This window comes from Pimephales promelas, chromosome 17, assembly GCF_988280905.1.
Source record: "Pimephales promelas chromosome 17, fPimPro1.hap1.1, whole genome shotgun sequence".
Classification (NCBI taxonomy): Eukaryota; Metazoa; Chordata; class Actinopteri; order Cypriniformes; family Leuciscidae; genus Pimephales; species Pimephales promelas.
The window spans coordinates 8,265,274-8,289,872 of NC_142785.1; the positions used below are offsets into that span (position 1 = coordinate 8,265,274).

The window sequence follows — 24,599 nt, forward strand, 5'->3', positions numbered from 1 at the left end:
TTTTATTTTAAAAATACCATCATGTAATTACAGAGTGGACCTTTCCCTTACACCTTAAACTACCCATACCACCACACCTGTCGCTAACCTTGAGTCTAGTTCACACTACATGATTTTAAGCCCGATTTAAAGGGATACTCCACTTTTTTTTTTTTTTTTTTTTTGGAAATAGGCTCCCCCAGAGTTAAACAGTTGAGTTTTACCGTTTTTGAATCCATTCAGCCGATTTTCTGATATTTAGAAGAATATCAGTAACCAGACAGTTTCTGGTCTCATTGACTTGAAGTCTGGTTACTGATATTAACTAAAACTGAAACAAAATTATTTGACGTATAGAAAAGTGCATATCAAATGCACACGATAAACTGCTTTACAATTGCACGTAAAAACTCATTTTCGCGTTTAAATTGCACTATAAACACAACGCGTGCTAGAGCTGGTAAGTCCCGCCCATCCGTAAAACTCCAAGTGGACCTCTAGGTTGAAAAAGCGTCAGTGCAAGTGAATTAGAAAAAATAACTATTTTCTGATCCCGTTTGAATTGTGCCATGAATGTGAACATATGTTGTCTGTGAATTTTTTATATAATTTCTCATGTAACGAGTTTGACAGTATATTGTATGATTCTTTGGCTAATAGACATAATGAGAAAGACTACACATCGCATATGTGACGTCACCGCATAACACATTTTCCCTCCACAAATCACAGTGCGATAATCTAAGGAATTAGATTGTGGTGCCTGTGTGTTTTGTACGGTGAAGTGCACCAAAGACACCGGCATTTTTAGCGGGATCCGTGTGCTAGTGGTGGTGACGTATAACAAACACGTCGAAAGCAGAGAAGAGTTGTAGTCCACAAAGTGCTCTCACACAAAGTCTAACCTTATGAAAATTCTACCTGCTAAATTGTAGCATTATTTACACGAAAAATTATATAAAAAAATTCACAGGTAACATATGTTCACATTCATTGCAAAATTCAAACGGGATTAGAAAATAATTATTTTCTCTCATTCACTTGCATTGACGATTTTTCAACCTAGAGGTCCAGCGGGGTTAGCGGAAGGGGCGGGATTTACCAGCTCTATAGAGCTGCATTTAATATATTATTGGACATTCCATTATTTTAGAGGTGTGTCCAGCGATCCACAGACTCTTTTGAATGTCTTTCAGAACTTTTCATGCTGCGGCGCGGGCGCGTTTTTTTGAACGGGTTTTTGCTAAATCGCCTGAAATAAGGTCTGTGGTTAACAAAGCTTCTAAATATTTTCACGTTTTGATCTATGTCTACATAAAACACACCAGTTATAACCTGCTTATGGTTTTTAAACTTTATTGTGTCTGCTTTCGTAAGTTTCCGAGGGGCGCTCCTGTAAAAAATAAAGTGGGTGAAACTTCCAGTAAGGCGGCGGAAGTAGCATTCTAATGGTATTATGTGTATTAGTTAGCGAAGAGGCTAGCTGTTTTTCGGAGAATTATTTTACTATTTAAAGACGCAAATCTTTATGAGAGACGTCGTTACGGAGCTCAGGGACAACATGTGCTGTTCGCGGTTGTATGTATAACCGGACTAAACTAATTCAGTGGCTTAAACTTGATTGTTTTGAACATAAGCCGAAAACGAAATCAGAGTGATCCTGCCAACGACTGTAGTTTCCATCACCTCCCAAAAGACGACGAATCTTCCTGTCTACATTTGTTTAAATTCTTAATATTATATAAACTCTATCAGCATGTGTTTGGCTGTTCGCTACTGATGTTACACCTAAACTCAGGATCAAAGCCTGTGTTGACAGAATACCAAATGTGCCAGTTAATGTATTCAAGTAGCACATTCATTTATAATTTTGAATAAACTCCAAAGCACAATGACTACGTGTGTATTTTTTATTTTAATTGTTTGTCAGCTCACACAACTGTCTGTCACCATGCCTTGCGAGTATTGATTATTAATAATGTTATTATAATACTCCCAATCAACTACTGCGGAGGGTAAAGGTACTGTTATTTCACCCTTTTTAATTTCGTTGAGGTTGTGTTCCCACATCGTTAGCTAGTTTGGATCGCTATAACTTGAATGACTGTCAACTGTTGAATGAACGAGTGTCAAGCATGTCAAGTCGCGCTTTGTTTACTTCGAACTGGAAGACGTGCCCACTTTTGACGCAAGGCCTCATGGGGCGTAGGAAACTTGTGGATATAGGCTTCAAAATGTACACATTTTGGATTAAAGATTATCTTGATAGAGTGCGTAAGGGTCACAACTTTGTTGAACACAGATCTTATTTTTTGTGATTTTCCAAAAGTCTATGGGGAAAATGCATAACTTTTCGATCGAGGGAACCCATTCGCTGCTAGCTTCCGAGTTGTCCTAAAAGTGACGTCATAACTTCGGCACTCAATTGGTGCGCATGCAGTTTTGCGTCATTTCCGGTTTGTTTTATCACGTGATTTTTTTCCAGTTCGTTTTATCACATGTTTTATCAGTACCTGTCCTGAATGACCTACTGCACCAGCGAGATTCAGGTGTGTATGCTACTACTTAGAACATACTTTTTTAGCAGCCCTTAAGTAATTACTCAAATTCAAAATAAATGCCTACTCAAGAGAGTGTGCGATTTTGGACAAAGTCCATGTCTGTCATCAGCAAAATGCTCATTGCAACCACTGCAATCATACAACAATCAAATATAACGCTATAGATCTATACAATGCTATAATCAACACGTATGGTAACGTGATTAATTAAAGGTGCAGTCCGTAACATTTTTTGTGTTAAAAATGTACAAAAATTATGTGGACGAGGCCATAAACAGAGGGGTGTTTCTAACCTTGTTACATGAGTTGCCCACTTCGCAGAAAGGGTAGGGTTTAGGGGTGGGGTTGGGTGAAGGATACCCACCAGTTTAAAAACACCCACATATTTAGAAACGCCCATTTTTGTTCCAAAGTCTCAAAGCAGACACGCCCCTTAAAACAGAGCATTCAAATAAGAGGGCTAAAATCAGGGTAATAAAATGCATTTTATTTCTAAATTATGACTTTTTTCAGTGAAAAAAATCATACGCACATTATAAGTGCACCACAGGAAACATTGTAAAACAATTAATCATGCAGTTCATGACCCCTTCAATAAAAATTATATTTAAAGTTATTTACACATTCAGGTTTACACAGTGGAGGCATAATTTCCCTTCTTAACACATAACAGTTTTTAATTGTTTTAAACAGTTGTTGCAATTTGGCGTTAACTGTTTTCCAATCATTGTTATAGATAGAACCATCTAATCATTGCTTTATGATATTTGAAGTGGGAGTGTCCTCCTGACAATCAACAAAGTTGAAAGTTCAAGAGATGCTGCCTTCACATCACGCTATGACAATTATCGTAAATAAATATTAGTTTCCTAGTTACAAAATTGGCCCTCTCAAGTCTCAAAAATGTTAATGCGATGAGCTCGTAATGACGACTTCAGAACAGAAGTGGAAAGAAATTTCTGGTCATGTGTTCTGAAGTAAGTTACATTACTGAGCACTTCATTCATTCTGTCCTTTCAGGCAGAGTCAACAGGAATTTGACATAAAAAAATAAAAAAAAAAACATTTGTATAAAAAAAGTTGAAGTTACTTTATATCTGCTCATGTTCTGCTCACCTTGTGTAACGTTAGAGGAGCAGCAGGTCACCAGTTTAGCAACTTTTCGATAATATTTAACCCATAATGAGTGATTTGCAGCACATACCACTAATGCTATGATTCCAACAAACGAAACATTCACCAAACGATAAAGTGTTGCATATTATTTTATAAAATAAGCATTCTGTATGTCAAAACAGATAAGAAGATGCTAACCTGAACCCCGAGATTTGTCCCACACGACTATTTTAACCTTGTTTGGCAGCTCCCTCCGCAGCAGACAGGCACATATACTGCCAGTGAGTCCAGCACCAACTATTAGAACTCGAGACATTTTTTTACAAAATGTAAATTGAGCAGCTAACGTTACTTAAGGTGAATTAGCCAAGCTAGTTTGAAGACCTTAGTCGATATGGCATACTGTCACTTTAAGACTTATGAAAGGCTGAAGGTTTTTTTTTGTTGGCCAACTAAAACATTCCCTTTGTTTGTTCAATGTTTTGCACATCATATACAAACTTCAAAATAATCATAAAGTTGTATGTCAGTTTTGCAGTATTTTGAAGAGCAATGTACGCACTCAAATGTATTTTGTTGTCTTAATTGCATTTAGTGTAATTTTTTTTAATTTATGTATTTTCGCAGTCGAAAATCACAATTTATTTAGTCTCATTATCATCTAAAAACAAATAACGACGATAGTTTGACACATTAAAGATAATAATAGAGTCGTATTGAATCAAAGGAACAAGCAGCTAAAATATAAAATATATATAAATATATATTTAAAGCTTCTTCGGGAAGGGGGACTGATTGATTTAAGGCGTTTGAAAACACAGTGATCAGGTCATGATGTCAGTGTCAGCTGACATTAAAGCATTATTATCGCTATCAGTTCGTGGTTAGTGGTTAGATACTGCCCTGACGCTATGGAGAGCTCATCCGACGTTGGGTAAGTTTCATTATTTTCGTTATTCAATGCTATAGGACCCTTCAACAAACACGGTTCATTAGATCATTAATCTCGATTAGCTTAATAAGACAAACATGTTTATCGTGTGCTGCAAAGAATGATGTAGCCTTGAATAATGCAGGTTAGAAAATGTCATTAGCAGTGAACGAAACTGTACGACTACTGTAAGTTAACTATGTTTGCACTGGTTGACTTCTGCTGCTTTTGTAACACATAAAGTTTGTTTATTTCAAAAGCACTGACTTGGCTTCTTGTCATTCATGCACTCGGATGTGCTAAACTTGACTGCTTTCGCTTTGTGAAAGTGCAGTAAAATTAAACGTTGCTTAAATTATAATGCACTTAATTAAAATGTAATTAAATTATATGTATGTGTAATAACCTTATAGCCCCTACACTATTTTTGGTGGCAAAAATGTTTGAATAGAAAAAAAGTTAGAATATTGCAAACACTTTTTTTTTCTATTTGTATACCAGTCAAACTGCTGGAGTGATTTTCAGCAATGTTTGTTTTTACAGTTTATTTGAACAAAGATGGATTTTCACATAGGTTTTTTTTTAATGTATTAATTGATTAACTTTCAGTCACATGTTGAGCAACAAGTATTGATGGCTGCTGAAGAAACGCTTTAACATTGGTTTAGATTAGTCCTGGGAAACACTGTATGTTTATTTTGTGTTTGTGAATGTTCAACAGAAAGAAGATATCATGGCTGGTCTTGTCCCTGGTATTGCTTACACTTGGGCTGGTTCAGTGCAAGCCTTTTCAGGACGAGGCAGGACTGGACCCTGAAGTCAATATGAACATTGTAAGGGACCAATACAACAAGTAAAAAGACAAGTAGCAATGAGTGTTTTTCATTACTCATCAGTAAATTGTCAATGAGCGCTAAAGATCAAATTCTGGTAAATTTGGTCACTTTTGTCCATCTCAGTGGAGACAAAAAATAAGTTATTCAACAACATTCTGTTCAGCTTTGTGGATAATATGGTGTGGACTTTGTGAAATGCAGAGTTATTGAAGTGAAACAAACACTTAAACCTTAAAGAGCCCCTTATGGTTTTTCGAATATTACCTTTCATGCAGTGTATAATAGGCCTACAGCTGTTTGTGAAATGTGAATGTAAAAGTTCTGCAAAAGTTGTTAAAACTAAATCAGCTCTGAACCGCCTATGTGTTTGTAATTCGTATCCCACTGTGTGACGGTTCTACGTCACTATAAAATACATTTGCATAATGACCGCCTATGTTGTACGTGGTTCGCCCGTGGTCCAATACAACTTGACCCGACCTAAAACACGTAATTTTGCTGACGACTACTTCTCACATCTCCGAGTTTAATGCGGGATTCGCAAAATGCTCACTCTTGAAAGATGGGTCGGTTGTGGAAGCTTGTTTCCGCCACTGAATTAAAAGTAAAAGAAATGAATAGTTGCAACTTTTTATCTCACAATTGCGAGATATTAAGTCAAAACTGGGAGAAATAAAGTCACAATTCTGAGAAATAAAGTCACAATTGCGAGATATAAAGTCGCAATTCTGAGAAACAAAGTCGCAATTGCGAGATATAAAGTCGCAATTCTGAGAAAGTCGCAATTGCGAGGTATGAAGTCAGAATTCTGAGAAATAAAGTCACAATTGCTAGATATAAAGATGCAATTATGAGAAATAAAGTCGCAATTGTCAGAAAAAAGATAGAATTGAGACTTTTTATGTCACAATTCTGACTTTATAACACATAATTGCGAGTTTATATCTCGAAATTCTGACATCTTTTCTCAGAATTGTAAGATATAAACTCGCAATGCATTTCTGACTTTATAACACGCAGTTGCGACTTTATATCAATCGATTCTGAATTTATAACACGCAATTGCGACTTTATATCATGCAATTCTGACTGTATATCTCGCAGTTCTGACTTTATAACATGCAATTGCGACTTTATATCACGCAATTCTGACTTTATATCTCGCAATTCTGACTTTATAACACGCAATTGTGACTTAATAACACCCAATTGCGCCTTTATATCACACAGTTCTGACTTTATATTTCGCAATTCTGAGAAATAAAGTCAGAATTGTGAGATGAAAACACAATTGTGAGAAAAAAAAGTCAGAATTGTGAGATAAAAAGTCCCAATTACCTTTTTTATTTTTCATTCTGTGACGGTATTTGTTGTACCGTTTATTTGGACTAATTTGCTCCTCTGAATCATAACCTGTATGAATTAAGTTATTTTAATTAAGAATTTGTTCTCTCGTTTTAGTAAATCGTGTCCATGTTGATTTAACTAAAACATTGTACTAACAAAGTAGTACAACATGGCCATGATTTAGTAAATTGGGGAAACAAATTACTTATTGTGAGCACTATTTACTTCTTAAAACAAAGAATAAATTAGTAAAACATGATGACATAATAAGTCATGGTAATGAATTGTTAATTTGTGGTCACAAACAATATACTTTTTTTTGTTTTTGATGTTGTTATTAAGCTATAATATAAATCAATGAGAATTTTACAACAGACTTACAGAAAGAAATCAGAGAAATATCAGTTGTCATCTCCCAATAATATCCCCAATAGTCTTATTAAGATTTTTCAAAAAATAATAATGTATGGATAATAAGGAAAACCTATACTACATAAAGACTTGTAACTCAGCTGACCACATGGATGTCATGTCATGTTTTGAACTTTGCTCTAGATTTGTAATATCATATTTGCAGTTCTCTATTTTGACACGTGCTCTAGAGAGAAGTGGATTCATTAGTTGACCATCTCTACTACATTTTGCACTTTGACCTTCCACATTTCACTGTGGCTCGCCCCATTCGCAAATATGTACATGCATGAAATATTCATATATGAAATATTATATGCTCATATTATAGAGTGAAAATATGTACATTCATAGCTAAATGAAACTAATTCGAAATTAGAACAATTCCATGTATTGACATATTCATGTATCTCTTATAGCTTAAATATATCTGTTTATGTATCTATGTATGTCTCATATATGAAATATCCATGCACAAAATATATTTTCATTGTTTATTGTTCTTAACATACAGTAGGCCTGCCATTTAAAAATGTATCATTTGAATATTATGTTTCATAGCTATATAAACTAATTTTACTATATTTCATGCATGTATAAACTAAAATATTTATATATCCACTTTTGATATAGGGACATGTATGTAATATATTACATTTACGTGCAGTAGGTCTACTGTATGGGTTTTTGGAGCTGAATGCATACATCACAATTGTAAAAGTGTATTGGTTTATAAGTGTTTTTAGGAAAACCTTTTTTTTTTTTCTCAGGGTGCGAAAATGGGAAGAGAAACATTATTCACCGGTTCATTTGTTTCATATTTGGTATTATCTTTTCCCACAGACTCTGTAAGGGAATTGTACTCTAAGTGACATTTATGCACTTTCATGTGTGGTTAGATATGAAACAAGACTTCTTGGTTTAAATAATGATATCTCATAATCAATCATTGTTTGATCATTTGCACAGGTCAGATAAACATTTGCAGAAACGCTGATAAGACATTAATTTGTTGGTTTTAATACAATAGCTGGGTTTTATACTCTGGGTTTCACATACTTGCCTTCATAACGAGATGATTGAGCCTTAAAATTAGTTTAACCTGTAAATGAAAATTCTGTCATTATTTTTCATTCGAACATGATAGGAGAGTTTAATCCAGTTCTTTTCACTTTGTAGTGGACATGTCTGTCAAGATCAAACAAGGACAAAAAGATAATTCATAACTTATACCATATGTCTTCTAAAGCCACACAAATAGCCATTTTGGGGGCAACAATGCCTTGAAAGGTTCAATGTAACGAATGTAGCAACAGATAATAATTTTTTCAGATAATTATTCAATGTAACAAATGTAGCAACAGATAATTATTTTTTTCAACCAAGTGAAACTGAATAAAGAAAAAGTAAAAAATGTAGGGTGGGGACTTGGTTCTATCCATCGGTTGTTGAAAAGAAAAAAAACAATTGAATATTAAGTCAAATACTTAGCTGGTGTAATAATTAGTTACTTTTGTTTTGAGTATCAAAAATACCAGCAACTTTATTAGTTAGAGGCGCATTCTAAAAAAAAAAAAAAAAGTGAGCCTTTTTTCAAGATTTACAATTTTCAATTGTTTTGTAAAATTCCATCAAATTGATTTGAATAATCCTTGCATATTATTCATAGATTAAGAATTTGAAATGAGCAAAAAAATAAAAATACTAGAGTTTAATTAAACATTTTGGATAAATCTTAATGGAACTAAGGAATTAACCATTTAGTTTGTGATATTTAATTTATAATAATGAATAATGTGTATGGATATTCAAGTCAATTTGATGGAATTTTATTATTAAATTCAAATTCGTAAAACTACAAAAAAAAAGGTGGAGTTCTGACAAATAAAGATATACTTCAGAAAATCAAATGATTTTGAGCTCTGTTATATTTGCTCTTGATTTCAAGGAAAATTACATTATTTATAACCGGGCTCTAAAGTTCTCCGAATCTTCAATAGTTGATCACATTCTGCGTTTTATCAGACTTACTTCCTTTTGCTTTTTCATTCTGCAGAAGTACATGAAACATGAATGATTTTCCGACACGCACTATTTCTGCACGAAAAGAGGACAAATACCCCATGTCAGACAGCGAGTGAGAGAAGGAAGCACAACCCCCAGTGCTTACCCTCCCCTTAATGTGTGTTGAACCAGCAGTGGGTTTATCCTTAAGTGGCCTAAAGTAGAATGAGCAGACAGAAGACCCAGGGGGAGTGGGAAACTGCAGAGCCTTTAATTATGCATGGGGAGATTGCATGGCAGGCCTGGAACCAACAAGCTCAGTTGTTTCTTTGAAGTCTCTTATTATAATTTATCTCATATCTAGAGGAGGAGGAGGAGGAGTGTGACTCCATACAGCTGAAATAATTGTGCTCTTGAAAAGACAAATGGCTAAACTAGAATTTAAGCCGAACTGGTGTTTTCTCTTGTCATTACATTTTAAAAATACTGCCACGCTTATGATATTTATTGTAGACCATGGCAGAGAAGAAATATAGCTATATGTCTTCTTCAAATGGATGACATTATACTGCTTTCATCAGAAAAGAATAATGCTCATGCTATTTTGAAGTGTTGAAGTGTCTAGGAATGACTCACTGAAGTGTTTGCTGTTCTATATCATTTCCTTTAGCTTACATGAAGGTGTTTCCATTGATTTCTCCGTGCTGTCATGCTTCTCGTAGACTTTGTCCACGTTCACCACTGTGTTTGTCTCTTGCAGAGCGAGATCATCACACACTGGGGCTACACAGCGGAAGAATTCGAAGTGGTTACCGAGGATGGGTACATCCTGAGCATCAACCGAATCCCACATGGGCTCAAAAACAAGGATGGACAAGGTAATGGCTTAAGTTGGCTAGCCAAAATATTTGAACGAGCCCATTCATGCTTTTTTTGGCCTGTGTTAGTGTGAATTATTAAAGATGGGAGCTTGCTGTTTTCACTGGCATGGCTATCTGAAAGAGGAATCTCTGTAAGATGATATCTGAATTCACAGATTCACTGTGCTGCCATTATTCAATTAAAGTTTATAGGTATAGCGCATTTCACAATGCATATTGTTTCAAAGCAGTTTAAAGGGATAGTTCACTTTGAAATTAATTTTTTATATGTTTTAGCTTACCTCAAGAGCATCCAAGATTTAGGTGTCTTTGTTTCCACAGTATTTTCAATTTTGATATTTTTAGGTCAAACTGTTCTTGTCTATCAGTCATAATAATGCAGGTCTATGGTCACCACCTTAAAGAGCATGCACAGAGAAGTCCAAATTTAACATGATTCGTAAATGTAAGTACACATTGATGGCCTAAGACATGAAACGAGCGGTTTGTGTGAGAAAACGAACAGTATTTATATCGTTTTTACCTCGTGTAACCACAGCCATGTCCAAGTGATCTTGAGGGTGTGAACGCTTCTGTCTGCGCAAGTGCTGGAAAGCCCCGGAGTGATCTCTCGCTTCTTTACGTCACTCATTATTTTTTGTGTGAAAACAAATTCAACCTTGTCTGTTGATATATCGAAATCGTCTTCCATTGCGATTTCCGGTATATCTAAATATGTTTAGATCTTCACAGTGAAAGGTAAAACTTTAGAAATCTCTGTGTAAACAATGAGTGACATACACGCGCAAAAGATCACTTCCGGCGCTTGTGCAGACCGAAGCGCCCGCGCCATCAGAGTACTTGGATGTGGCTGCGGTTACAAGAGGTAAAAACGATATAAATACCGTTTTATGTCTTAGGCCATCAATGTGTACTTACATTTACGAGTCATTAAATCATGTTTAATTTGGACTTCTCTGTGCATGCTCTTTTAGAAGGTCCCCATAGACTTCCATTATATGACTGACAGACAACAACAGTTTGACCTAAAAATATTAAAATTGAAAATACTGTGGAAACAAAGACACCTACATCTTGGATGCCCTTGAGGTAAGCTAAAACATATCAAAAATTAATTTCAAAGTGAACTATCACTTTAACAGCAAATACTTGTTTTGATGTTACTAGTATTGTGTTATCAGCCAGATATGAGTGTGTCAAAGTAATGTCCATATGGTGTTAATGCAGAAATTACAGAAATTACAATGTGTGCTTGTAATGATTACAATGTAAGGTATTATTACAATTATAGGATAGTATCTCAAAGTAAATTGTTGGTCACCTGAAAACTTTGCGACGCTGGAGCCAAAAATACACGCTGAAATACATAGTCTTGGTGAAATGTTGACATCTGAAGCTTAACATCTAATGTTGACATCTGAAGCTTAAGCGCCTTGTGCACCTTTTGGCTGTTGTAAGGCGCTATACAAATAAAATTTGATTGATTGATTGATTGATTAACATCTTAACATCCCGTGGTTTTTAATAGTCACGTAGCAATTTAAAGAGGGGAAAGAAGTGGTTTTAGATGAGTCAGGCTCCTATGGAGGAGGACCTCCTGTTACATGCTCATATAACGCAACCCACACATGATTCCCTCACTGTTTTTTTTTTTTATCTCATAAATATCCAGATCTCATGACCTCTCGTGATGCTGCGGGTTTCTCAAATCGCTTTACAATAAGGTCTCATTTGTTATCAATGAGATATACAAATTTGTTACAATATTTATTAATTTGTTTATGTTAACAAATACAACATTTGATTTTAATAATGTTCATTCTTATTTCACGTTAAGTAGTTAACTAGTCTTAACTAATGAAACCTTATTGTAAAACGTTACCCACACATTTAACAGTGTATTCGTGTTTTTAAAGATTTACTATTTCTTTAATTGAATATGCAGATAAACTGAAAATTGTTGTCATGTTATGGCAAAACAATTATGATGAAATACAATGTAAAAAAAAACATTCATTCTGATATCAGTTCACTCCTTGTGCATACAAAACTTTCATTAGGATTAATACAATTAATGACAAAATGAATGTTTCGAAATTTAAACTTATATTTCCTACTATATATATATAGAGTGCTGTGCACATTAGTAAAATTGTTTTAAGCCAGTTATTTATCTTTTGCTGTAGTGTGTCAGTAGGGAATATAAGTTTACATTTCCCAAACATTGTATTAATCCAGTGAAGGTTTGTATGCATATCAGAATGTATTGGAATAGGTGTATCACTACAATAAATCAATGAAAGGTGTGTCATCAGGTGTAAAACAAAGGAGGAAGAAGAAATCAGTTCAGTTTGGATGAGCGTTATTGCGGTGTTAAAGGGTTAGTTCACCCAAAAACGAAAATTCTGTCAGTATTTACTCACCCTCATGTTGTTCCAACCCCGTAAGACCTTCGTTCATCTTCGGAACACAAATTAAGATATTTAAGATATTAAGATCGCTCCTGCATACAGTCCATATAGGCTTCTTGAGGGACTGGCTCTTGCTGTCCCCGAAAAGTCATTAAAGACATCGTTAAAATAGTCCAAGTGACTACAGGGGCTCAATCTTAAGTTTATCAAACGACGAGAACACTTTTGTGCGCAAAAAAACAACAGAAATAACGACTTTATTTCAACTATTCACTTCCTTCTCCATGAGCCTGTAAGTCAGTTAACGTAGTGTGATTGCGTAGAGCTACGTCACACGTAGGCTCACTATTGGCCGACGCTGGTCATGTGTGTGTGATGCGTGTGACGTACAATAACAGAAGCTTACACTATTAAACTAGTAACCTGACTCGCGCAGAGGGAGAAATAAACGAATAGTTGAAATAAAGTCGTTATTTTTGTTGTTTTTTTGCGCACAAAAGTGTTCTCGTCGTTTGATAAACTTAAGATTGAGCCCCTGTAGTCACTTGGACTATTTTAACGATGTCTTTAATGACTTTTCGAGGACAGCAAGAGCAAGAGTCAGTCCCTCAAGAAGCCTATATGGACTGTATGCAGGAGCGATCTTAATATCTTAAATATCTTAATTTGTGTTCCGAAGATGAACGAAGGTCTTACGGGGTTGGAACAACATGAGGGTGAGTAAATACTGACAGAATTTTCGTTTTTGGGTGAACTAACCCTTTAATGTTCAATTCACTATTCAATAGTTCTTCTGAAATCAGTATTCAGTTTGATATTTAGCGCTCCCCATATTTCATTAATGAGCAGAGAGATCTCCAAAGCTCATGCTCTCACACTAATCTCGCCAGGGACGCCACTGGAGCGGAAAACCAATTCAACAGCCATACATCAGCTTCCACTCTCCCTTGCTGTGCTAACACAGTGTCTCATGTTATTCTAAATGAGAATACATTTCCCCGACACAAATCCCTCTGCTGGAGGATTTGAGGGGCCTTTGAGAAACTTTGGCCTTGTGCATCTTTGCTTTTCACTCATTGAATTAGATTAAGAGTGTTGTTGGCTCGTGTTTGACCTTCAGAATAAAATTGGCTTATGCAAATGAATGTGTGGAAATGCGTTCTGTACGTTTATAACCATACTTAATCAGGAAGCCAGGGAATTATGAAGACCAAGACCAACCCTGTGTGCAGTTTTTGTTTTATGGTGATTTTAGGGCTGTGTGTGTGTTTGTGTGGAGCTGGTAAATGTTAATAATGAATTCTGATCGGTGATAAATAAGTAAAGAGCCATCAAGCCGTTTGTTTCTGTGGATGGCTGGTGCTGAGTGCTGTGATGTTGGGTGTTATAATAAGCACAGAAGCTCTGAGGTGGCACACGCAAGATGCATGTCATTTCATGCTGTCCCAATTCTCCATGTCTCACGGGACACATGGTGGCTCGAACGAAGAGCACCGGGGAATTACTTTTGAGGTTTCACCCGAGAAAGTGCACACTAATTTTGTTAAAATTTGAAAAATACATTCAAAATTGAATTCATGCACACACAATGACTTCTGTAATGAGAAATTGTATTTCGAAAAAGAATATTTGAGGTGTTTAAAGCACCGATTTCCTTGATTTGAACTTCATTTCTCATAAACCCTGTCGTGACAGCATGGAACTGCTCTTATAATTCTGCAGTTATGTAAAATGTAAAGTCTCTACACCGTTGCTAAAGTCTTGCTGGGTGAGTTGCAGGCTTTAAGGGGGTAGAAGGAATGACTGGTATGAAGTCAAACAATGCTATCAGCCCAAGGTCTGTTTTTGTGCTACTAAGAGGACCAGCTCACTTCCTGTTTCTGACAGATATTCACGATAAAGGTCCCAAAAAAGAAAGGATGGCATTAGCAGCATAAAGCTAATACGCATACTCCCTCTGCTGGCAAAATGTGTAATCTCACAAATATTCTTTGCATGAATGTGTGTGTGTGTGTACCTACTTAACAATATATTTTGGGGGGGAAAGTTGCGGTGGTCTCAAACCTCCAGGGCCTTCAAGGCATTGACCTGAGCCTGAGAGAGTGGAGCTCTGAAAATCATAAAACCTCCAGGAAAAGATGGGCTGATTTTTCTGAAAAGAGCATCCCAGTCATGGCGCACCTCTCCTGGGCACGAATAAAGCCGATGATGGGTTCAGGGGCAACAGTTACACAGTCTTTCACGCTGGTTAAAGGAGTAGTTCACTTTAAAAAAAAAAAACTTTTGCTGATAATTTACTCACCCCCATGTCATCCAAGATATCCATGTCATTCTTTCTTCAGTCGAAAAAGAAATTAAGGTTTTTGATGAAAACATTCCAGGATTTTTCTCCATATAATGCACTTTACTAGGAACCAAACGGTTCAAGGTCCAAAAGACAGTTTCAGTGCAAACTGTTCAAAGGGCTTTAAACGATTTCAGACGATGAATAAGGGTCTTATCCAGCAAAACGATCGCTCATTAAAAAAAAAAAGTTTTATTAGTGTAAATCTGTTTTGTGATGTGCGTTCGTGACTCTCCTGTTCGAACTTGTTTATCAAAGGGAAGTAGGGAACAAATCTTTTTTCGTGTCATTTGGTTCATTCAACAAACGAAATGAACAAATTGACTAAAAGATTCGTTCATTTTGATGAACAAGTTCGAACAGGAGAGTCACGAACGCGCATCACAGAACAGAGCAAGGTGACCATTTGAGCTTATAAAACTTTAAATTTATTATTATTTTTTTTAAATGAGCGATCGTTTCGCTTGATAAGACCCTTTTGAAAAAGTGAACTACTCCTTTAAGTGTGATCCACTGTTCCCATATATAAAAAGAACATTCCTAGTTTGGAGAAGCAAAAGTTTTGGAGTGTTACAAAAAAGAAAGCAAAATTTCAAGGTTTTTTTTTTGGATATGTTTTTTATTTGGATATCATACATTATTATAGATATTAATATTAATATTATATTTGTATTTATTTTGTTTTTCCCTATCAATGTTCAGAAGTTATACATGCAAGAATAACAACAAATTTTTTTCAGGCACAGTGCTAAAGCTGTAAATAAAAGATGCACATTTTACACTTTGTTACACAATGTTGTCTTGATTTTTTTTTCTGTGAATACAGACCCAGTGTCCATATGTGGACATAATTTTGTTCATGTTTAAAGATAATATCTGGTCATTATATCTATTGGTCCCGCCTAACCCCAAAAAGCTAGAAGAAATCTAAAATGCACGCCCAACCAATACTCGGGTCTTAGGAGGATAGAGGTTTTTGTACAAATGCATAAATTTTTGTGTGATGGGTAGGTTTAGGGTAGGGTTAGTGTGAGGGTTATAGAATATACAGTTTGTACAGTATAAAATTTGGAATGTGCTCATGTAGATGGCTAAGTAAACGTATGTGTGTGATTTTATATTCACATTCATTAAAGTTGTGACCTATTTTGGACTCTTGATTCATGTTTATGACAGAAGCCAAGCCTGTAGTGTACCTCCAACATGGCCTTCTTGCTGCTGGAAGTAACTGGGTGACAAACCTGCCCAACACCAGCCTGGGTTTCCTCCTAGCCGATGCTGGATTTGACGTGTGGATGGGCAACAGTCGTGGGAACACCTGGTCCAGAAAACATGTCAGCCTTGACCCTAAACAGAAAGAATACTGGATGTTCAGGTACAAGGATAAGATTTTTATGAAAGTGTTGTGTGAAATTCAACAGGTTTTACCAACAAATACCAACTTTTACACTTTTTAAGACATTTGGTATTTGGTATTTGAACACCCCAAAAAATTGGGGACAGGATGTGAATAGTCTAAGTGGTTGTAAAAAAAATAGTCACACTTGGGGTGTTCGGGTCCAAATGGACCCGCATGGAAAATGAATGGGAAATTGGTAAAAATGTGAAAATAGTTTTAGAGTTTTTTTGTGTTTTTTTGTGCGTGATCTACAAATCAGCCACGATCTTGAAAAAAAGCACACAACAGGTGAATCTATAAAACATCAAGAGTGCAAAACAGACACATCCACACACACACACACACACACACAAACACACCAAAAAATTCAGATTACACATGTGTTTTGCATTTTTAAAATGCTCAGTTTGTCCACCAGATGGCATCCATCTCATTTCAAAAATTGCTTTTATGAGGCCTAGGCTTGACTCTAAAATGAAATACAGCTTTAAAAATATATATTTTTTTTTAAATATTTTTTCTATTATGTTCAATGGGGGGAAATTTTGTCATAATTATTGCATTAATACTAATTATAAATTTTTTTTTTGAAATTTTCTCAAAACACCAAAAAAGAAAAGAAAAAATATTATAAAAAAACGAGTAAAAAAAAAAAAATCATGATTTTTTTTTTTAATATGAATCCCGCCCTTTGGGTCCATTTGGACCCGAACACCCCGAGTGTGACTCTGAAACGAACAACCCCAGAGGGTTAATTGGTCATATTTCACACATACACTACTATTCAAAACTTTGAGGTCGGTAAGATTTTTTTTTTTTTATGTTTTTGAAAGAAGTCTCATTACTCATGATACTTTTCTTTAGGATTCTTTGATGAATATACTGTAGAGTTCAAAAAACATCTTTTTTTTTTTAAAAAAAAAATCTTTTGTAACATTATAAATGTGTGTATTGTCACTTTTTGAACAGTAGTGTATATTTATTTACAAATTAAGAGTTTGATATAAAGATTGACTTTTTGATTGTATGTACATTTAATTGTTTATTACCTCATTTAAACTCATGATACTTGTGTAAAAAGAATTAACTTTGTCTTGCCTCAAATTGTAACATTATTATTATTTTTCTTGCCTCACAAGCTTTGGCTTTTCCTTCATGAAATGCAAATCTAGTTCTTATCTTGGGAGCCCTCAGTTGGATTAATAACGTTTCATCCAGAATCCTAAGCTGTTTTTTTCTCTCTCTCTCTCTCTCTCTCTCTCTTTCTCTGTGTGTTTGTGTGTGTGGCAGTCATGATGAAATGGCTAAGAAGGATCTTCCTGCAGTGATAAACTTCATTACAAAGACAACTGGCCAAGAGCAAATCTTTTATGTGGGCCATTCCCAGGGAACCACTATAGGTATCACCCATCCTTTAAGTATTTCAGAGTGATTTATTATTTTGACATGTAACCCAGGGTTAGTATTCATCAAATCACTGGTCTACAAAATATGCTCACAGAGATGTGCTGTGCATTATGCATCCTATTGCACTGACAGTAGGCAAATGCTGAATGTGTTATCATGTGGGAACATCTCCCAGGTCACAGCTGCTACAGTACTTCTCACTTTTAGCTATGGATGACATGTGATTCTAAGCCGTATACAGTATATTTTATTTATTTATTCTTTAACTGCGGCTGAATAACTTCCTGTTCTTCACTCTCTTGCTTCTCAGCATTCATGGCTTTCTCTACCATGCCGGAGCTGGCCAGCAAAATCAAGATGTTCTTTGCCCTGGCTCCTGTCGCCACAGTGGGGTTGACTAAAAGCCCCATGACCAAATTGTCTGTTATTCCAGAGTTTCTCATTTGGGTGAGAAGTTTATTTAAAACAGTATACGGGCCCTGTCCCAAATGACACACTTCATTTACACTTGCGTTCTTTTGGACTTACAATGGCCGATGCGTGCCTGTTAAGTCCACAAGACGATAGGATGTCCCATTTGTCATTTTAGACAACTTCTACCCGACAGTGAAAGCGGCATTACATAAAAGTGTGGACTCAGAGGAAGATCACAAGGGCTTAAAGGGGTAGTTCACTTTTAAAAAAACTTTTGCTGATAATTTACTCACCCCCATGTCATCCAAGATGTCCATGTCTTTCTTTCTTCAGTCAAAAAGAAATGAAGATTTTTGATGAAAACATTCCAGGATTTATCTCCATACAATGCACTTTACTGGTAACCAAACTAGTAACGTTCAAGGTCCAAAAGACAGTTTCAGTGCAAACTGTTCAAATGGCTTTAAACGTTTCCAGACGATGAATAAGGGTCTTATCAAGCGAAACGATCGCTCATTTAAATAAATAAATAAATAAGTTTGATAAGACAATTATTCATCGTCTGGAATCATTTAAAGCCCTTTGAACAGTTTGCACTTAAACTGTCTTTTGTACTTTGAACCGATTGGTGCCCAATAAAGTGCATTATATGGAGAAAAATTCTGGAATGTTTTCATCAAAAACCTTCATGTCTTTTCGACTGAAGAAAGAAAGACATGGACATCTTGGATGACATGGGGGTGAGTAAATTATCAGAAAAAGTTTTTTTTTTAAAAAAAAGTTAACTACTCCTTTAAGGATCGTTTTGGGACAGGGCAAAAAAAACTGTTGCAAAAAAACAAACCTGTTTCCTTTTTTTAACTGCCATAAAACCTGATTTTGAATCAACTCATAAGGCACAAATATGCATATTGAAAAGTTTTTTTCATTTGCAGGATCTTTTTGGGAAAAAGGACTTCTTCCCTCAGAACGAATTGATTAAATTTTTTGCCACTGAATTCTGCAGCAAAAAGCCCTTGAGTGTGCTGTGTGGAAACATCTTCTTTCTCCTCTGTGGTTTTGATGAGAAGAATCTGAACATGGTATAAAACTATTAAGCATTGTTCACTTATGCTCTTTTATCCCAATGGATTAGTTTGAGTTTGTCTGTATCTTTCAGACCAGAACACCTGTGTACACAACACACTGCCCAGCAGGAACCTCAGTCCAGAACATGGTTCATTGGGCTCAGGTAAAAAAGAAAACTCACAGTGACATGTGCATGTGTCCCTTTCCATCTGCAATACATTTTAAAACATCCCCACATTATTTCCTCAAAATGAGTGAAAACGCAAACCCCAGAGGTTGTGACAGTTCCTTCATCCATCTCAGAGTAAAAAAAATATCAGTGTGAAGTAATAGAGTACTGAGCAGTGTCACAATAGGGGCTTTTGGGTAAGTCCAATTTGACATTTTTCTGAACCTGCTTGATCACATTGCCCCACATGTATTCTCAGATGCAGTCAAATAATGTTTTTTGCTTTTTATTTCCTCGAAGTTACAATAAGATAGTAATTATACATACAGTTGTGGCAGTTACGTAAAGGGATAGTTCACTTTGAATTTCATTTTTGGTATGTTTTAGCTTATCTCAAGCCAAGGACATCCAAGATGTAGGTGTCTTTGTTTCGCAGTAGTTTCAATTTTGATATTTTTAGGTCAAGCTGTTCTTGTCTGTCAGTCATATAATGCAGGTCTATGGTCACCACCTCAAAGAGCATGCACAGAAAAGTCCAAATTAAACATGATTTAATGACTCGATACGAGCGGTTTGTGTGAGAAAACGAACAGTATTTATACTTACAAGAGGTAAAAACGATATAAATACTGTGCGTTTTCTCACACAAACCGCTCGTTTCGTGTCTTAGGCCATCAATGTGTACATAAATTTACGAGTTATTAAATCATGTTTAATTTGGACTTCTATGTGCATGCTATTTGAGGTGGTGACCATTGACCTCCATTATATGACTGACAGACAAGAACGGTTTGACCTAAAACATCAAAATTGAAACTACTGTGGAAACAAAGACACCTACATCTTAGATGCCCTTGAGGTAAGCTAAAACATACCAAAAATCTATTTCAAAGTGAACTATCCCTTTGAGATAATAAAGTTGCATGCACACGTTTCTCTGTGTGACTTAGGGCTGCTTCACATTGCCCCATTAAACATCCACAAACAGCAACATGTTAAAAAATGAAAAGTTGTCCATTGGATTTCATAACAACTGTCATGTTCACACCGACCCAAAACCAACAGGGTCTAACAAAACCCAACAACCACTGAAATTTGGTGCTGTGAATTGGTAATAATGAAGGCACACTCAAACATACAGTAATGTAACTTCCTCTGTAGTTTGACCTGATTTTTAATACACATCTTGTGTTCTTTGTACAGGCTGTGAAATCCAGCAAGCTAATGGCATATGATTATGGAAAAGCTGGAAATATGGCACATTATAATCAGGTAATGTTGAAGACTCATCCATTTCTGCCCTTAAAGAGACAGTCCATCCAGAAATGACCCTCATGTCTGTATGCATTTCTTTCTTCTGTTGAACACAAAATAAGATTTTTGTTAAGAATGTTAGTAACCAAACCATTAACTTCCAGACTGTTAGGGATAGTCCACCTAAAAAGCCCACCCTTTTGTCATTCCAAGTTCCTGTATGGCTGTCTTCTGTTCATAAAATAAGAATGTTAGTAGCTTAAAGGGATAGTTCACCCAAAAATGAAAATTCTGTCAGTATTTACTCACCCTCATGTTGTTCCAACCCTGTTAGACCTTCATTCATCTTCGGAACACAAATTAAGATATTTTTGATGAAATCTGAGAGCCGGATCACTCCTCCATACTAGTCCATAGGCTTCTTCAGGGATTGAAACTTGCCAGCCCCAAAAAGTTATTAAAGACATCGTTAAAATAGTCCAAGTAACTACAGTGGCTCAATCTTAAGTTTATCAAACGACGAGAACACTTTTTGTGTGCAAACTTTGACTTTGAAAATAATTACTTTATTTCAACTATTCATTTCCTTCTCTGTGGGCCTAGAGTCAGTTTACTAGTATAATAGCTTAAGCTTCTGTTGTTGTACACTGTACGCTATCACACTACGTTAACTGACTAGAGGCCCAAAGAGAAGAAAACGAATATTTGAAATAAAGTCATTATTTTTGTTTTGAGCCACTGTAGTCACTTGGACTATTTTAACAATGTCTTTTACATTCTTACATTCTTCTTTTATGAACAGAAGACAGCCATACAGGAACTTGTAATGACACAAGGTTGGAATTTTTGGGTGGACTATCCCTTTAAAGGGATAGTTCACTTTGAAATTAATTTTTGATATGTTTTAGCTTACCTCAAGGGCATTCAAGATGTAGGTGTCTTTGTTTCCACAGTATTTTCAATTTTGATATTTTTCGGTCAAAGAGGGTCCACCCTGGGTTCTTCTCAAAGAGCATGCACAGAGAAGTCCAAATTAAACATGATTTAATGACTCGTAAATGTAAGTACACATTGATGGCCTAAGACACGAAACGAGCGGTTTGTGTGAAAAAACGAACAGTATTTATATCGTTTTTACCTCGTGTAACCACAGCCATGTCCAACTGATCTGAAGGCACAGGCGCTTCGGTCTGCGCATGCGTCGGAAGTGATCGCTTGCGCGTGTACGTCACTCATTGTTTACACAGAGATTTCGGAAGCTTTACCTTTCACTAAACATATTTAGATATATCGAAATCGTCTTCCATTGTGATTTCCTGTATATCTAAATATGTTTAGATCTTCACAGTGAAAGGTAAAACTTCCGAAATCTCTGTGTAAACAATGAGTGACGTACACACGCAAGCGATCACTTCCAGCGCATACGCAGACTGAAGCGCCTGTCCCTTCAGATCAGTTGGACATGGCTGTGCTTACTCAAGGTAAAAACTATATAAATACTGTTAGTTTTCTCACACAAACCGCTCGTTTTGTGTCTTAGGCCATCAATGTGTACTTACATTTTTGAGTCGTTAAATCACTTTTAAATTAGACTTCTCTGTGCATGCTCTTTGAGGTGGACCCCCTAAACCTACATTATATGACTGACAGACAAGAACGGTTTGACCGAAAAATATCAAAATTGAAAATACTGTGGAACCATTGACTGTAAAAAATATGGACGTAGTGTCCGTGACGTCACCCATAGGTTTCTGAAGAGCGTTTTTGAAGACTAAAGTGGGCGGGGCCGGCCGTCGCCATCTTGGCAGTGCGTCACCTCTCGTCACTACCGGATAAATTAAAATAGGCAAAGAGGCGTGACGCGGGTGGAGCTGAGGTGCTAATGCTATGCTACTGCCGCTGAATTGACAGCTGATTGAAAAAGTAAAGCCAATGGTTAAAGTTCATGTTTTGCCCTTCGAAATATTATAATAGTTAAGACGTAACTAAAAGTGAGACTATTTACTTTACTTTTTTATCAACTTTATTAATCTCACAAGGGGCAATTAGTTAAGAGCATGTATACATTAACACAGATCAAACACATTTCTCACAACATACAAGCAGTCAACTATGTGCATCGTGATGCATTATTATTCTGCTAGTTAAAAATGTATTAATTACTTACAATATTGCTCTAAGCTTGTGCATGACAGTGATTCAAGGCAAGCACACATGTCAGTCGGCATCTCACGTCAAGTTCGTAAAGAGCTTTAATTCAGTCCATTTTACAATCCGATTTTGGCCGCCTCTCAGTTTCTCAGATGGGTCAAACCAAAGATATTACCTCAGAACTTCAAGTAAATGAACTAGAAATCCGCGCTCATTCAAGGGTGTGCATCTGTTGCATGGACGGAGAGAAAGCACTGAAATTATCAGACATCCATTAGTGCATGCGAGGGAAACAGCTGGAAACACGGCGCTGGTCGATCTCTCCATACTCAACACGACGGAATCCAACGGCGTGCACGGGCGAAGGTATAATACATGTATTAAATTGTATGAAATAATCCCGGAAAAAGCACAAACACAGCTGAGGGTGACGCTAGACAGCAGACAAACGACTAGCAGTGAAAGCGGCCGCAAGAATCCACCTGTCACTCAAGTGGCCACGCCCTTAATTATGCAGAACTTTAAGGCTAAAATATAATTTAAACAGATGATTTGTAAAAAAATTCACCCCCCTCACAGGTGTAATGAAGGGAAAAATGAGCTCTATAGACCAAAGCCACTTTTTGCTCCAGGCTGTAAACATGTTTTTTTCTGCTGTAAAGTTGGGCATTTTAACATGGGGGAGATACAGATTTGACTCGCTTCTGCAGCCTGCCTCAAGCGGCCACTCGATAAATTGCAGTTTAATTCACTTCCGTATTGGCTTCAAGAGAAAGACGGGGAGGTTGCCGCTTGTGTGGAACCAAAGACACCTACATCTTGGATGCCCTTGAGGAAAGCTAAAACATCAAAAATTAATTTCAAAATGAACTATCGCTTTAAGCTGTTTTCCTTATCCGGGGCATTTTGGAAATACTCCAGACTCTTATTATGACATTCATTCAGGGAACTTAAGTCAGTAGTAGAATTGACTCATGTCTGAAGTTTAAAGATCTCTTCTTGCTTCCCCTTCCCAGTCAACCCCTCCTCTGTATAATGTGAGGGACATGATGGTACCTACAGCTTTGTGGTCTGGTGGGCAGGACACTTTGGCAGATCCTCAGGACGTGGCTCTGCTGCTCACACAGATACCTAAATTGATGTACCACCGCAATATTGAGCACTGGGAACACCTGGACTTCATCTGGGGCTTGGACGCCCCACAAGAGATGTACAGCAAAATGATTGAAATTATGAGGGAGCATGTGTGAAAAGACATTTTGATTGAGGAGCAGGTTTTATCAGCAATTTGTTTTTACCATGCTTTGAGCTTAAAGGGATAGTTCACCCCAAAATGACAATTCTTTCTACCTCTGTTTATTCATTCTTTAAGCAGATGAACCATTTGTTTGAGGTGCTGGTAACCAAATCTGCAAATAGCAATGTATATCTTTGAACTGTCACCTAGAGATTAAGTTTTACACTAATCACGTGTTGCCTTTTAATGTGTTTTAAAGGACATGCACTTTGTTTGATGTGTTTTTACTAACCTCTAGTTTACCTTACTGTAGCATTCCATTACCTTTTTTAAGGCCTGTTCACACCAACAACAACTATATTAGCAGTAGCACCCATGCAGCAGACAATATCATTCTGTTTATTCCAAGCGCACGCATTAAATGGTCCAGCTCGTTGTAGCAGGATTGAGACTGTCAGTGTTTTTATTGTTCCATCAGCTGGATAAAATCATTCTGAAATTGATTCCAACAAAATCATATTTGTACCGTTATGGTGTGGACTTTGCTATTCTTTAATATTGAGAACGATATCTTTATCATTATAGTTGTCTTCCTTGGTGTGAATGGCCCTTTATGGTCTTGTGTAATGGATTTTGTAAATCATGATTTGAAACCCAATAAACATACATTGACGCTGAA

General features: G+C 36.3%; 2 protein-coding genes across 3 annotated transcripts in view; one reads left to right on the top strand and one right to left on the bottom strand.

Annotated features, from left to right (window-relative positions):
• Positions 1–4,070, bottom strand: part of rnls (renalase, FAD-dependent amine oxidase) — an 89,539-nt gene extending 85,469 nt beyond the window's left edge. For both annotated transcript variants that reach the window (XM_089121864.1, XM_089121863.1), the window contains exon 1: positions 3,855–4,070. In XM_089121864.1, coding sequence (XP_088977990.1) covers positions 3,855–3,972 — 118 coding nt within the window. In that variant the 5' untranslated portion in view covers positions 3,973–4,070. The remainder of the gene's footprint in view (positions 1–3,854) is intronic.
• Positions 4,071–4,432: 362 nt separating this feature from the next.
• lipf (lipase F, gastric type) lies at positions 4,433–24,599 on the top strand. The gene is made up of 10 exons (XM_039685421.2): positions 4,433–4,590; positions 5,309–5,420; positions 9,946–10,063; positions 15,998–16,196; positions 17,511–17,620; positions 17,938–18,074; positions 18,977–19,123; positions 19,201–19,272; positions 20,482–20,550; positions 23,700–24,599. The coding sequence occupies exons 1-10, from the start codon at positions 4,568–4,570 to the stop codon at positions 23,931–23,933; spliced, it is 1,221 nt and encodes a 406-aa protein (XP_039541355.2). The 5' UTR covers positions 4,433–4,567; the 3' UTR covers positions 23,934–24,599.

Bases quoted from the DNA above. Each gene is read 5' to 3' on its own strand.
- lipf (XM_039685421.2), top strand. From the start codon at position 4,568: ATGGAGAGCTCATCCGACGTTGG. The intron at 16,197-17,510 runs GTACAAGGATAA...TGTGTGTGGCAG, and splicing joins AAAGAATACTGGATGTTCAG to TCATGATGAAATGGCTAAGA. The intron at 20,551-23,699 runs GTAATGTTGAAG...TCCCCTTCCCAG, and splicing joins ATATGGCACATTATAATCAG to TCAACCCCTCCTCTGTATAA.